The 16,648-nt window shown below is 44.8% G+C and overlaps 1 protein-coding gene across 3 annotated transcripts in view; it reads left to right on the forward strand.

Annotated features, from left to right (window-relative positions):
• The window catches only part of RFX3 (regulatory factor X3), a 283,524-nt gene that overhangs the window by 237,976 nt on the left and 28,900 nt on the right, over positions 1 to 16,648 (forward strand). For all 3 annotated transcript variants that reach the window (XM_019478106.2, XM_059724759.1, XM_059724760.1), the window contains 3 exons: positions 11,143 to 11,264; positions 13,471 to 13,583; positions 16,147 to 16,262. In XM_019478106.2, the coding sequence (XP_019333651.1) occupies positions 11,143 to 11,264; positions 13,471 to 13,583; positions 16,147 to 16,262 (351 nt within the window). The remainder of the gene's footprint in view (positions 1 to 11,142; positions 11,265 to 13,470; positions 13,584 to 16,146; positions 16,263 to 16,648) is intronic.

Consider the following 16,648-nt stretch of genomic DNA (forward strand, 5'->3'; position numbering starts at 1 on the left):
AACCATGCCATGCCAGGAAGAAGCAGGATCCTAGTCAGGCAGGATGGCATGGAGCCAGTGCCAACACTCCCCTCCTGCCAGGGCTGCATAGAGCTGAACCAGCTCTCTTCCCTCTAGCACTGGGGACCCCCAGGCCCTGTGGAGGTGGCCTGGGGGAGCTCTCCCAGGCTGTGTGGAGCTGGCTGTGTGCTGGGGACCCCTAGGCTGGTGGGTGCCCAGCCCAGAGCCTGACCCAGCTGCATGGCCTGCCAGGCACCCACCAGCCTGGGAGCCCCCCAGCTCAGAGCCAGCTCCACAGCACCTGGGAGAGCTCCCCCAGGCCACCTCCACAGGGACTGGGGGTCCCCAGCACAGAACCAGCCTCTCTGGCTACAGAGTAAACCATACTCTTGGGGGCCAGGATGCACCCACCCCTCTGCCTGTCCCTTCCCTCCCCCTCCTCCCCTGCTCTTGCTTGGCATAATTGCTGTTGTTGCAATCAGCTGGTGGGAGCAGGGTGGGTTGCCAGCTTTTGCAGGTTTGGCTAGCACTTCTGGGCTACCCCTTGTGGTGCTGGGGAGCACTATCTAAGCTTGCACAGCCCATGGGATACTGGCAGAATTGCCAGAAATTTGACCAGTGTACAGAAGTTATTTGAAGCACTGTAGGTTTGCTGAAGTCCTGTAAAGCTGTGCACTTCTGTTAAGTCATGGCAATAAAATGCTCTAAATGACCCAAAAAAGAAACTATTGTACACACTCATTAGTATTTTTCACATCCGCAGTTAAAGCCCAGAGGGAGTCTAGGTAGACTAAAGACTTTGGACGGAAGCAAAAAAGTCTCGTATCACCATATTAGTGAGGCTTTATTTTCAGTGGGTTCTGGCAGATGTCACATTTATGGCACAATTAACATGTTAATTTTGCCATAAATATTAGCCCTTCCACACATTAAAGCCAATTTGTGGTGTGATAACATAGTAAATGAGCCACAGGGATGTTGTACATACAATGCGCACAAACTTCAAGTTAAAGCAAGAAACCTACCTGTGCCAGGGGTGTCCTGCAGGGTTCCTATTGTTGGTCTCCCCAGGTACTGGCAGCTGCAGTTGTCTGATTAGGATTGGAGGTATTTTATGCATGTCTGGCATGGCAGGTCATTCAGTTTTGGGGATGGGGCATAAAACCCTCCATTCCTCAACCCCCAATCGTGTGATTGCATTAATGTCTGTCATCAGCCTACTATACAATAAAGATGCACTAAGACTAAGATTGCTAACCATGTTCAGATCAAGTCTTCATTGGATGTCCTATAAATAAATATTTGCTCTCTCAAATTGTCAGCTGGATCTTGCAAGCTATTTCTCAATAAAACTATTACAGATTTTTCACTCATATGATAAGTCATGCTGTCACAATGCCAGTATTCAGAATTTTCCACTACTTATTTAACATAAAGCACCCTAGGTAAATGCTATGGTAATCCTGACTCCCACATCAGAGGATTATGTTGGCTTTTATATTTTTAATTAAAGTTGTTTCTAAATCCTAGAAACTCCTAAAGGGCAGGTGGGGGTTGGTTTGTTGTACTTTGTTTGGGGCTTTTTGGCCTTTACAGTAATTCCAGAAGCTGAAAATTTATAAAACAATTCATTCTGTAGAAGCCACTAACACTGTATAAAAGTTTGTTTTGATTTCCAGTTGTTTTATGTAAAAACTCATGTTTTCTCTGCTATTTATACTGATAATTTATAGTGTAGTGATATATACATTATACAGGTAGATACACTGTTGACCAGAGAGGGGCATGTCTCAATGAACTGATTAATATTCTTAATTAAGATGAGGCCATTAATCAGCAGGCAGCACAACCTCTGTTGTGGCAGGGGTGACTGAATAGAATGTATTCTGTGGCTACAATAGAATGTATTGTACTTGGCCCAAGCTGACTTGCTTTAGGCTCTTCAGAGCAAGCTAGAAGCCCAGCTTAGTTTCCTGGTTAAATGATTTGCGCGCACACAAAAGGTTATTAAACAAAATTGGTTATTATTGAGAACAAATGGAGATACCAACAACAAAAGGGGAACAAAACAACACAGAGTGATACAATGCCAGGAGAGCTGTAAGTCAGTTGTAGTAGTGGTCCTTCAGGAACAAAAATTGAGTCCCAGTGCCAGGTGGCACTGTGATGCTCCATTTCCAAGCAACCACGCTCTTTTACATTCACTCTGTCAAACTCTCAAAGCAGTCTGAACGAAAACTTTTACAGACTCACACTTTGCACTCTACAGCTTACATACCCACTGATCCACAGAGTTCCTCCACCAACGCACATCAACCGACGCACACAACCGCAACCACATTCAACCTACTTGACCGCAGGATCTCTGGCAACTTGGACCTTTATAATCCAAGATCACCTCATAGGTCAGAACCAATCGGTACCCAGTCTGTGCTGTCAATCAATCAATCCATCGATACATTTCTTTACTCACTGTCCAATTACACTATCAGTCATCTCAAGCATGCAGCTAACATCCATACATCAATCATTCCACACTTTCCCTACAAAATCCCAATTGCACTGTTCATGCTTAGCTTTGGTAATTGGAGCAGAAGGTGAAAAGTTCAGGCCTTCCAGAACCATCTGTTGCTCATACCTTAAGCAAATAAATTAAGGTGCACAGGAATGCAATCCAGGGGCATCAATTATGCAAAGTAACTAGCAATCTGGTTGCATCAACTCCATGTAGTAACTAAACTAAAACCTGAGGCATCAACCTCATATGAGGAACCCACGCAGAAGAGTTATACTAGGGGTAAACTTTAAAGTCATAGAGTCATAGTCATAGAGAAGTAGGGCTGGATAGGGCCTCCAGGAATCATCTAGTCCAACCCCTTGCCTGAAGCAGAATCATCCCTATTCAAACCATCCCATACAATCATAATCTAAACTCTACATAAGACTACCATTAACCCTGACACAATGTAGACCTAACACCCTAACCTGTCACAGGCAAAGCTGGGGAACCACAGCAGACAATGTCCTGCTTCTTTAAAACGTCAGTATACGCTCAAGAGGTCCCAGGCAGAGGGCCACACCCCTTGCTATAAAGGAAGGCAAAAAGCCCCATACCAATCTGACCATGCAGTAAAATTCCTTCCTGACCCCAAATAGACATTCAGTCTGAGGGGCAAGACCCTCTAGCCAGGAGCATCAGCTTTCGTCCCAGCAGAAACGTTGACACAACCCAGTTGAAGTCCCCAGCTTTGGCTGTAGCCAATACCCAATGCCTCTGGGAAGACTTAAAAAGACCCTGACACATAAAGAAGCGGGGTGAAGCAAGGGAGGAGTAATTGAGCCAATTATCTGTCTGCTTTGTAGTAATTTTATCTAGCCCACAGTTCTCCAATTCATTTATGAGAAGGTCATGTGGGACCTTGTCAAAAGCCACACGATTCCCTTCCATCCACCCAAGTAGTTACAAAGGAGGATATCAGGTTTGTTTGATAGGCTTTGTTTTTCATAAATCCATGCTAGCTGCTTGCAAGCAGCCTTTCCTCTTCAAGATACATGCAGGTGGTCTTCCTTAGAGAATTCTCCAATAACTTCTGTGGTATTGAAGTGAAGCTAACCGGTCTGTAGTTCCCCAAGTCCTCCTCCTTGTCTTTTTTAAAGAGGGGCACTACAATGGCCCATTTCCAGCAGAGGTGCACCGATACATTGGTCTGATATTGGATCAGTACCAATATAAAGAAAATTTGCTGTATTGGATATCGGCCCAATGGGGCCGATAATTTGGCCAATAAATGCTCGTGCTGCGTGCATCTGCAGCGCAGCACTCGGGCAGCCAGGAGCAGAGCCAGCAGCACGGAGAGCTGCCTGCAGCTGGTCAGTCCATTGTGGTAGAAGGGGAGGGGAGAGGGATGGGGCATAGTGGGGCAGATCAGCGCCCCCTGCATTGAGGGAGGCGGTAGGAACAGGCGCTGGCGGGGCAGGTGCTGGTGGGGGGGGGCAGATCTGGCCGCTGCTTGCACCCCAGAGGGCAGGGAGGGGGTGTGCCCCTGTATCTGTGCGGGGCAGGGTGGACTGCAGCCGGGGCTGTGCGGGGCTCTTCTCAGCAGGGGCTGGGCTTGGAGTGGGCACTGGTGGCACTGGGAGGATGCTGCATCTACCCCAGATTTCGCTGCTGCTCCGCTCCAAGTGCCACTGCCTCCAGCTGCCAGCCCGGCTCTTCCCAGCTCATGTGTGGCGGCATGGCGTTGAGACAGAGCAGCACTAGGTGGACGGCGGCGGTGGCACTGGGAGCGGAGCTGCAGCGAAATTTGGGGTGGATGCAGCATCCTCCCAGCACTGCTGGCTCCCACTCCGAGACCAGCCCCAGCTGCAGTCCACCATGCCCCGCGCAGATCCAGGGGCACACGCCCTTCCTCCCCTCTCCCCCTGTGCCCTCCCAGGGTGCAAGCAGCAGTGAGAGCCACCCCGCCCCTCCTGGGCAGTGCCTGTCCCCGCTCCCTCCCTCACCACAGGGGGTGTTGATCTGCCCCCCCCACGCCCCTTCCCTTCCACCACACCCCTTCCCTTCCACCACACTGGTCTTACCAGCTGGAGGCAGCTGTATCAGAAATCGGATCAGTATCAGCCAATATGCCTCCTTAAATATCGGTATCAGCCCCCAAAATCTCTATCAGGGCACTCCTAGTTTCCAGTCATTAAAGTCAGTTTTGCCATGGACTCTAGGGGAGCCACTTTTTCATCTCTAGGCTCTCTAAGAAGCTAAATATTTTATAAATATCCTAGTGATTAGGGCTATACATGTATGTGTATGTATATATTTGTATATGACCTTCCTAATCACGAGGACGCGCGCGCGTGTGTGTGTGTGTGTGTGTGTGTGTGTGTGTGTGTGTGTGTACACATATACGTTTGGACTTTCCAAGGCCCATTATTTCAGAGGTATTACTTTTAGCAGTCAGTCCATTTGGTTCTACATCAACAAATAACGAGGAATTGCTGTAGCTTTCAACAATCTACCTTTTGTAATCCTTTCTCTTTGATCATTTAAAAGCTTTGGTATGGAGCTGTCTTTTAGACTAAATCTAAGTAAATAAATACAGTGCTTCCTGTTTCTATTTAATTGGAAAGAAATGAGATGATAACAAATAAGCTAAACCATTAAGTAATGTACACCCAACAAAGTGAGCATGTCGGAGGGTAATAAAGCAAATATACCTTAAGGGACATCTTGGAATTGAAACTTTGCCTTTGCCTGCTGTAGTCATGCCAGTATCTTGTGCAAAACAGTAGCAGCATCTCATTGTTGTGCTTCTGTAATCTGTGTAAAGTTACTACTGTTCTGCACAACAAAAAATCAATGTTTAATACATTTTTCCTTCTGTGCCCACATTTATTTCCCTCTCCTGCTGATGGCATGATTACACAGACAAAGGCAAAGCTTCCAAGATCTTTCCTTATAAGAGCCAAGACAGATTTAATTCTTGGTTCTGTTGGGGATGGTAGGTCTGAAACCTACCAGAGAGCAAGTTTGAGTGTATTTGACCATCAGTACATTATCTTTATCTGGGGTTGTTGTCCTTTCTAAAATAGCTCTTGTGAGTTGAGTAACAGGAAAACTAAGTGTCGCTTTGCAGACGCATCACAGTATGGTACCCATTTAGAAAATTCCTGTTAAAAGAACTAAATGGGAAAAAAAAGAATATAATAGAGATAATTTTATGATACTTTCACTTATTCTGCCTCAAAATAGGAAACTACTGAACTAGTATTTTCTTCACTTCTCAGAGTTTAGGTCATATATTTCATTGTTAGCAGTTCATATGTTGGTTGTTTTATTACTATTTGGAAAGATGGATATTTATGCATAACCTTTGGTCATAAAGGTCATGAGGGCAAAGGAGTTACTTAACCCCTCTGCCTCCCCCCCCCCCCCCCGATTTATTTTCACTATTGTAGCATGTAGCAATGTGAGGGAGACAATTTAAGGCAAACCTCCAATAATTATTATGTACCTGGAAAATTGTAACAAATTTATACATTTTCCATAATAGAATCTAATTATTGGGGGGGGGTCACATATATTCAGAATTGTCGTATATATTTGAGTAAATACAGTAGATGTAATTCATCTGCCTGTTTTAACTGTTTCCCTCTGCTCACTGCTCCATAATGGACACCTGCCAGATATTGTACTTAATCCTGTTGTTCAAATGATTGTGGTGCTGTAGTGTTGAATGTCCAGTATTCAGTCTTTGCTGATAAGGTGGTCATTACCTTAAAACAATCTAGGAAATTAATTCATTAAAAAAAAAATCCTATTCTGAAAATATGTTAAGGTTGCAAATTGTAGAACTGAAAAGTTACGAAAGCAGTTTTCACAAGGTATTGATACATTTACCCTCTCCTGGCAATGCATTCTGATAAACTCAAAGTACATGATTGTATGCTATTTTTTCCTCAGATTTTGACTCATTTCAGTGCACAAAATGGATAGTGGTCATGGAATGAATTGAACTTGTGTAGGGAATGACTATTATCTGTAACAATCATTGCTTCATTTGTTGTAGAAGTTAGAAGGTGTATGTCAGTGTGGTAGAGTATGGCAAGAAGAGGAAGCACAGTTTCATGGTTAATATTATTAAATGCCCCTATGGAGAATTGGATTCTATGCCTGCTTCTGCCACAGAGTTTGAAATAAAATTGAAGAAGTCATTGGAGAAGCAAATTTTTCATAAGTAACCAAAAAAGTTTCACATTGTTAGTTTTCCAGGTGCCAAATTGACACTAGTGTTCCATTTTCAAAAGAGCTGAGAACTCACAACTGCAGTTGAATTAGTTGAGAGCCTATGGGTGGGAAGTCAGAAAAGCTCTGATTCTGAATTCTGGCTTTTCCACTGACTGCATGGCACTAAGCCCTTTTTTCAGTTTCTTCATCTGTAAAATTGGTGTATTGGTGAGGCTTCATTTGTATTGGTGAGGCTCTACTCACCAAGGCGCCCCTGGGGTTCACAAGAAATAATGGCCATAACCTAACAGAGAGCAGATTTAGACTGGACATTAGGAAGAACTTCACAGTCAGAGTGGCCAAAATCTGGAATGGGCTCCCAAGGGAGGTGGTGCTCTCCCCTACCCTGGGGGTCTTCAAGAGGCGGTTAGATAGGCATCTGGCTGGGGTCATCCGAACCCAGCACTCTTTCCTGCCTATGCAGGGGGTCGGACTTAATGATCTATTGAGGTCCCTTCCGACCCTAACATCTATGAATCTATGAAAATGGAATATAATACTCATCTCTGTGGGGCTAATCGGGGAGGGCTAATTAGTTAATATTTTTACAGCCCTTTGAGCAAATAGAATACTATATATTTGATAACTACATTGAAAAATAGGACATAATGTTGGATAACTGATCACTGGGTATCCAAAGCTAGTTGAAACTTCTTCTGTTTCTAGCTTTGGTCACTTACGGGTTTTGATTCCTCTTTCAAGAAAAACTTCCCTACAATGTAAAGATATAAAGACAATAAACTAATGCTTGTTAGACCCAAATGCTACAGTAATGGTAACCATAGAAAAGTCAATGAGGAAATCACTGATTTTGTACTCATTGCTAAGCTTGGTTAGGTTATAGTCAATAAAATAGGATGGCTACAAATCAAATGATAAATATGAAGATAGAAATGAAAAAGCTGATTTGCTCACTGAACACAATTCAAATGAGCCGACTAGAAAGACCCAGAACATGGATTGGGAAAATCATCATACCCAGGTAAATGTTAATTAATGTTATATGAGGGAGAAAAAAATATAACTTTTGGTTTTATATAAGCTTTTGTATACTGAGGGCAAGAACAAACAGCTTTTTTTCCGGGACAAATTATGCCTGTGATTGTCTCAGAACAGAAACTTCCCAGGATTGGCATGTACACACACTGCCATTCTAATAAGGGTGTAGTGAACATCTGAATGCACTGCTAGTTTTCTGCCATCAAATCATAGATTCATAGATTCATAGATGTTAGGGTCGGAAGGGACCTCAATAGATCATCGAGTCCGACCCCCTGCATAAGCAGGAAAGAGTGCTGGGTCTAGATGACCCCAGCTAGATACTCATCTAACCTCCTCTTGAAGACCCCCAGGGTAGGGGAGAGCACCACCTCCCTTGGGAGCCTGTTCCAGACCTTGGCCACTCGAACTGTGAAGAAGTTCTTCCTAATGTCCAATCTAAATCTGCTCTCTGCTAGCTTGTGGCCATTGTTTCTTGTAACCCCCGGGGGCGCCTTGGTGAATAAATACTCACCAATTCCCTTCTGTGCCCCCGTGATGAACTTAAAGGCAGCCACAAGGTCGCCTCTCAACCTTCTCTTGCGGAGGCTGAAAAGGTCCAGTTTCTCTAGTCTCTCCTCGTAGGGCTTGGTCTGCAGGCCCTTAACCATACGAGTTGCCCTTCTCTGGACCCTCTCCAGGTTATCCGCATCCTTCTTGAAGTGTGGCGCCCAGAATTGCACGCAGTACTCCAACTGCGGTCTGACCAGCGCCCTATAGAGGGGAAGTATCACCTCCCTGGACCTATTCGTCATGCATCTGCTGATGCATGATAAAGTGCCATTGGCTTTTCTGATGGCTTGGTCACACTGCCGACTCATGTTCATCTTGGAGTCCACTAGGACTCCAAGATCCCTTTCCACCTCTGTGCCACCCAGCAGGTCATTCCCTAGGCTGTAGACGTGCTGGACATTTTTCCTCCCTAGGTGCAGCACTTTGCATTTCTCCTTGTTGAACTGCATCCTGTTGTTTTCTGCCCACTTGTCCAACCTATCCAGGTCTGCCTGCAGCTGTTCCCTGCCCTCCCGCGTGTCCACTTCTCCCCATAGCTTTGTCTCATCTGCAAACTTGGACAGAGTACATTTGACTCCCTCGTCCAAGTCGCTGATGAAGACATTAAAGAGTATCGGTCCCAGGACCGAGCCCTGCGGGACCCCACTGCCCACACCCTTCCAGGTCGAGACCGACCCATCCACCACGACTCTTTGGGTGCGACCCTCTAGCCAATTCGCCACCCACCGGACTGTACAGTCATCCACATCACAGCCTCTTAGCTTGTTCACCAGTATGGGGTGGGATACCGTATCGAAGGCCTTCCTGAAGTCTAAGTATACGACATCCACCCCTCCTCCTGTGTCCAGGCGTTTCGTAACCTGGTCATAGAAAGAGACTAGATTGGTCAGGCATGATCTGCCCGCCACAAACCCGTGCTGGTTTCCCCTCAGCATAATTTGCCCCGCCGGGCTCTCACAAATGTGAGCCTTGATAATTTTTTCAAAGACTTTACCAAGGATGGAGGTGAGACTGACTGGCCTATAGTTGCCCGGGTCCTCCTTCCTCCCCTTTTTGAAAATGGGGACCACGTTAGCCCTTTTCCAGTCCTCCGGGACTTGGCCTGTGCGCCACGAGCATTTGAATATTCCCGCCAGTGGCTCTGCAATGATGTCGGCCAGTGCCTTCAGCACCCTCGGATGGAGTCCATCCGGGCCTGCCGATTTAAAGGCATCCAGTTCTTCCAAGTGACTCTGCACCACCTCAGGATCTACGTATGGAAGTCTGGCACCTTGCTGCTACCTCTCTACAACCCCAGTGAGAGACTTGTCGTGCCCATCACTTAGGAACACTGAGGCAAAGAACTCGTTGAGGAGTTCAGCCTTGTCCCCCCTATCTGTCACCAATTGTTTCTGCCCATTTAGCAGTGGTCCTATTCCTCCCTGGGCCTTCCTTTTACTCCCAATATATCTAAAAAACAATTTCTTGTTGTCTTTTACTTGGGTTGCCATCCTCAGCTCCATGGTAGCTTTGGCCCGCCTAACTGCCTCCCTACAAGCACGAGCAGAGGAGGTATATTCATCTTTAGTGATCTCACCCTGTTTCCACTTTTTATGTGCTCCCCTTTTGGCCCTTAGGCTGCCCTGGATTTCTCTGGTCAGCCACGGAAGCCTCCTGGCCCCTTTTCCTTTTTTGCCTCGCTCGGGGATCATCTTGCTTTGTGCCCGAAGGATCGTTTCCTTAAGGCACAGCCACCCTTCTTGGGTTCCCATCCCTTCAAAACTCCTACTCTGCAGTGCGTCCTTGACTAATCGCCTGAGTGCATTGAGATCAGCTTTCCTAAAGTCTAGCACTTTCACCCTACTAGTTACCTTACCCACTCGACGTCTTATGTTGAATTCTGTTATTAGGTGATCACTCTCTCTCAAATGGCTACCGATCTGGAGGTGCCCTATCATGTCATCTCCTGTTGCCAATACCAGATCCAGTATGGCGTTCCCCCTAGTGGGACCATGCACCTCCTGTGTCAGGTGGAGGTCCTGTACACAGGTTAGAAACCTGCATGAGCGATGGGACCTTGCTGTCTGCGTCTCCCAGCAGATGTCCAGGTAGTTTAGGTCCCCCATGACTACCGCCTCTTTAGCTTTTATGGTCTCTGAGAGTTGCCTCAGGAGCCCCGCATCTATTTCTTCCCCTTGGTGTGGGGGTCTGTAGCAGACCCCTACCACCAAATCCCTTTCTCCTTGCCCCCCATGTAGCCTAACCCACAATCCTTCTACTTCCTCAACCTTGGATTCTGTCTTGATGAGGGTTGATGTATATTGCTCACTGACATAAAGTGCAACCCCCCCCCTTTCTTCCCCGACCTGTCCTTTCTATACAATCTATAGCCCTCAATATGTACCGCCCAGTCATGGGATGAATCCCACCAGGTCTCTGTTAGCCCCACTAAGTCATAGGTGTTTAGTGCAAGCAGGAGCGCTAATTCATCCTGCTTGTTCATCCTGCTTGTTCCTGGCAAATCAATGATGCAGTGCCAGGATAATCATTCAGGCGCACTTTGTGATATCCCAGGATAAACTGTTAGTACTTATCCCATCATCCTTTTCCAGACTTATCCTGGGGCAATGGATATGGACATCTAAATGATTGTGCCTTGTCCAAGGATATTTTATCCCGGGACAAATGTGACTTCTATTTGTAGCCTGAATTTTTTTGTGTCAAATAAAGAAATCTTATTGACGTAGGCAGAAAATATCATACAACAATGTACTTATGAATGGATGAACAGAGGAATAATTTTGTCTAATTTTCCATCTGATATTTTTTAGGTACAAGCCTATGCAGAAAGTGGATGGGGTTGCAGATGGTTTCACAGGAAGTGGTCAACAGACAGGCACATCTGTTGAGCAAACTGTAATTGCCCAAAGTCAACATCATCAACAGTTTTTAGGTATGTAAGTGTACACTACATAGCTTTTTAAATAAACTGCTATAATCAGCATGAACACCAGACTACTGGTGCAATATTTCTCTACAATGGTTCTTCGTCAAAGCTGTCATTTATAACAGGGCTTATAAATGCTACATATATCTTTATTTAAATACCTCACATAAAAAGACCATGCAAAATCTATCTTTGCTCTAAGCTTTTATATTTTGTATATTGGAATAAAATTTAGCATATACACTGTGTGCCAGCTTTAAAAAGGTAGAGACCTAAATGGAGTGCCCCAGGGTCAATCCTGGGGCTGGTTTTGTTCAATATCTTTATCAGTGACCTGAAAGATGGGATGGAGTGCACTCTAAGCAAGTTTGCAGATGACACTGAGCTGGGGCGGAGTAGTAAATACACTGGAGAGTAGGACTAGGATTCAGAGAGACATCAACAAATTGGAGAATTGGACCAAAAGAAATCTCAGTGAGGAGGTTCAATCAGGACAAGTGCAAAGTCCTGCACTTACGACAGAACAATCCTATGCACTGGTACAGGTTGGGGCCTGACTGGCTAAGTAGCAACTCTGCAGAAAAGGCCCTGGGGGTTATAGTGAACAATAAGATGAACACGAGTCAACAGTGTGCCCTTGTTGACAAGAAAGCTAACAGCATACTGGGCTGCATTGGTAGGAGCATTGCCAGCAACTCAAGAGAAGTGATTCTTCCCCTCTGTTTGGCACTGGTGAGGCCACATCTGGAGTAGTGTGTTCAGTTTTGGGACCCCCACTACAGAAAGAATGTGGACAAATTGGAGAGGGTCCAGTGGAGGGCAGTGAAAATGGTTAGGGGGCTGGAGCATATTACTTATGAGGAGAGGCTGAAGAAACTTGGTTTATTTAATCTGGAGAAGTGAAGACTGACAGGAGATTTAATAGCAGCCTTCAACTACCTGTGGGGTGGTTCCAAAGAGGATGGAGCTAGGCTGTTCGCAGTGTTGGCAGATGACAGAACAAGGAGCAGTGGCCTCAAGTTACAGCAAGGGAAGTTTAAGTTAGATACTAAGAAAAACTTTGCACTAAGAGAATAGTAAAGCACTGGAACAGGTTATTCAGAGAAGTTCTGGAATCTCCATCCTTGTAGGTTTTTAAGACCTGGCTAGACAAAGCCATGGCTGGGAGGATCTAGTTGGGGACAGTCCTGCTTTGAGCAGCGGGCTGAACTAGATGCCCTCCTGAGGTCCCTTTCAACCCTAATCTTCTATGATTAAGTGGTGACCATAAAATTTTTGATCCCATCAACTGCATTCTCAAATCCTAACTGTGTATGAAATGGGATTATGTTTCAGTTTTGCAATTATGAAACAGCTATTTGTTCATGAAAAAGTGTCCATGACTGCTGTAATTTTAAATGCTATTATCTGCATTATAGTACACTGAGGGGGTGAGCATTTTAAAACTGGAAACCCTAGGCTTGCACGCCCATTCCTCTGTATGCATTTACTGTAGCTGACCCTGTAAATCAAACATTTGCACAAATGGTCATTTAATAATTATTTGCATATACATACAGATGATTTTAAAATGATACAACAGTAATTGTAGACTTACTTTAAGTCCTAAAAGGTAGGATTTTCAAAAGCCTTTTCCTAAAAGGTAGGACTTTCCTTTAGTTTATTTCAGGTCATTGGAAACAGTAGCTATAGTGTTTTTGAATCTCCCACATAAAAATTGGTAGTTCATTTTTGTTGTGTATCTCTACTTGGAAATATTTATGCAATGTTCTGAAAGTACACATTAATGCATGGAAGTCTAAGAGTGTAGAACAAACTGGTAGATAAAATGTAAACAGACATCCATGAGTATAATTTATTCTATCATGTATGGAATATTTCTTGTAGACTTAAATACTTGAGTATGCCTTTGCTGTGCAGAAATAGTATGTCTGTGACTTCATTTTAACTGGTTGTATAACATACACAGTAATAGGTTTTTTTACTTTTGCTTTTAAAATATCTAGATTGTTTAAAATTATATGTTAATAATTTTTCACATAGCTTATACATACACACAAATATACATACATAAATGTGAAAGACTTTTCTCTTTGCTAACTTTGACCTTTTAGAATGTATTTCTTTATATTGTTCTTAAATGTTTTCCTAATTAAACTGTAATTGGCACCATTCATAATAGCTCTCTTTCATTATGTTTTCATGGAAACAGATGCATCTCGAGTACTTCCAGAGTTTGGAGAAGTTGAAATATCTTCTCTGCCAGATGGTACTACTTTTGAGGATATCAAATCACTGCAGAGTCTTTATCGAGAGCACTGTGAGGTAAGAAAGATGTATTTTACATGAACTCTTACTTTTGACTTGAGCTAAAAATCAAGGACTTTCAGTGTAACATGACAGTACAAAACACGTTACAGCTAATGGCAATACAGGTGCTGCCAGTATGTTCATTCATTATAAAAGGAAATTTTACAGGATTTTTCTGTAGTCTCTCATTTCAAAAGGAGAGCCAGTTTTAATGATTTGCTAGAGTATTAGAATGAAAATTTGTTATAGGCTTTGGACAGGCATAATATTTCTAACATGAAACATGCCCTTTTGCCACAGCAAAAAGTGAGCATACAGCCTCAGGTGTTTTTTCATAGGAAAAACATAATAGTTTTGTAAAGAATTGACTCTTTACAAGAGCAGCTTCTGTACAGTACAGTGATTTCCAAAAGCATATATAGTATAAAATAAATAGTTTTAAATTGAAAGCAACAAAATTGATTTTTCTTTTAAATATTTCAATAAAAAGTGTTCTAAGATGATAATTTTAACCCACATTTCATCTGGAATGATGAATATGTTTACAACAAGTATTAGATTAAATGGTGTACAGTAAGAAAATATTTGGACCTTTAACACCGCAATAAAAACTGCAAAGTGGCAAATTTGCCTCGTCTTCCTTGATTTCTGTAGCTATTTAAAAAGTTTTGTTTATTTAAATTTGTCAAATATGCATGTTTAGGTGAAAGCCTTTCTTTTTTTGCTTTCTTTTCACTTGTCTTTGGTATATCTCTCTGTGTCGCTGGTTTTATAACCAGGTAAATCAATAGCTCAGATCTGAGCAAAAAGGTATTACTGATTCATTAGATTATTAGAAACATGCATTGGACCACTAAATTATGCAAATGTAGACTTGTACCATATATATAGGTTATATGTTATAGCCCTTGGGGCAGGGGTGGGCAAAACACGGCCCGCGGGCTGGATCCACCCTGCAAGGCACTTTCATCTGGCCTGCACCACCCCCTCAACGAATTGAATCCCTCTAACCCTTCCACCCACAAGGGTGGTGGGAGTGAGGTGCTCATGTGTACAACCCCCCCAGCATACCCTGTTGGGCCTCACTCCCACCTTCTTGGGTGGAAGGGCTTGCCCAGCTATCAGCTTCCAGGTGGGGCTCCTGCTGCAGCCGGAACATGCTTGCTCAGATAGCAGCGGGGAAAGCGGCAGGGCTGGTCAGTGAGTGGAACTGCAGCTGGACAGAAGCTGAAGCTCAGAGCCTGCACCCAGAGGGGCAGAAGGAATGCAGAGCTCAGCTGGGCAGGGTGTGGGTGAGGGTGGGAGGTATAGGAACCCCCTTCATACTCCCCCCCATGGCGTGCAGCCCCAGCTGCTGGCAGCAGCAGCAAGCAGGGAGGTCAGGGTGCTAGTGCTCAATGCATGCACTCAGTGGGGCACAGCTCTGGCCAGTGCGGCGCAGGGCGAGGGGGCGCAGCCCGCCTGGCTGCCTCTATCGCTGAGGCCCCCCTCTGCTTCCCTGCTAAGTCCAGCACACAGGGCTTCTCCGCTGAGTGTGGAGCTGTAGGCACACGGCACAGAGCCTGACCGCCTCTATCATGGGGGCTCCTTATGACACACCTGCAGCTCCACACTCACAGCGGGAAAGCCCTGTGCTGGACTCTGCAGGAAAGCAGGGGGCAGGGCTCCCTCCATTCCCAGCAGAGTGCAGGGACCTGCGCAGCAGGGGTGACAGAGGCAGCAGGCTCCAGTGCGGGGCTTTCCCAACTAAAAGTGCTGGAGCTGTAGGTACACAGCACAGAACCCTGGCAATAGAGGCAGCCAGACAGGCTGTGCTCCCTCCCCTCGTGCAGTGCTGGCCAGAGCCACACCCCACCAGGCGCCTGCTCTGGGCATATGCACCCTGACCTCCCCGCTTACTGCTTCTAGGTAGCAGGGGCTGCACACCATGGGGGAGTGTGTGGAGGGTCCCTACACCCCCCACCCTCCCTCACACCCCACACACCCACACCCTGCCTCCACACCCCCCATCAACATATACATACACCCCAATATACCCTATGCCCCTCTACACAGCCACACCCTCTCACAACCCCTGCACACACTCCCACATCCCACCATACACACACACACACACACACTACGAAAGAGTGACACTTTATTTTTTTTTATTATTATGCAATGCCTTCTGTATATACTACACAATCACAAGTCATGACAAATATTTTTTGTAATAAAATTAAAATATATTATAGTAGGTGTTTGACTTCTAGTGTATGATTTGGTTTTTTTCTGGTTCTAAGATGGCAACCCCCCCCTCCCAAAAAGAGTGTTTGGGTGAGGGTGGGGGACAGCAATGGGAGGGACTTCTGGTGGCAAAGGTCAGGGGTTAGGGGGCAGGACTTCTGGTTCCAGTGTGGTGATCAGGGGGTGGGGCAACTGTCAATGAACAGGCCTACCTATGTGGCCCTGGACAGCTCATCAAAACTTGTTAAGTGGCCCTCCACCTGAAATAATTACCTACCCCTTACTTGCAGGGAGGGAAGAGAGGAGAGAAATTAGGTAGAAGACTTGCTGTACTCTTTTTGTATTCTTTCAGGCAATATTGGATGTTGTAGTGAATCTTCAATTTAGTCTAATAGAAAAATTGTGGCAAACTTTTTGGCGTTATTCTCCCTCCACTCCAGTTGATGGCACTACTGTTACCGAACCAAGGTCAGTACAGGTCTCTTTTCCATTTACTGTTTGTTATCATCATTTAATAGCAGATGTCAAATCAAATGGAATCAGAGTTATTTATATAAACTGAAAAATCCTACTTGATGTTTGCTAGATTAAATTACTAGGTACCACAAATTGCACTGCTGAAATTATTGTATCTGTGTATTCCCCCCCACTCCCTTTTTGTTTGTTTGCTTGTGTGTTTGGAGGATTAAAATAGAAGCATTTTTTTCATGATATAGCATGCAATATTTTTAGGTAAGGGAAGCATTCTTATCACCTCTCTACATATAATTTATGTGCTGTAACAGAGCTTTAGAAGCCATTTTCCAGTCTTATATGACGCGAAGAACAGCAGTGTTAGGTATTCAAACATCTAT

The sequence above is a fragment of the Alligator mississippiensis genome, chromosome 3 (genome assembly GCF_030867095.1).
Source record: "Alligator mississippiensis isolate rAllMis1 chromosome 3, rAllMis1, whole genome shotgun sequence".
Lineage (NCBI taxonomy): Eukaryota > Metazoa > Chordata > Crocodylia > Alligatoridae > Alligator > Alligator mississippiensis.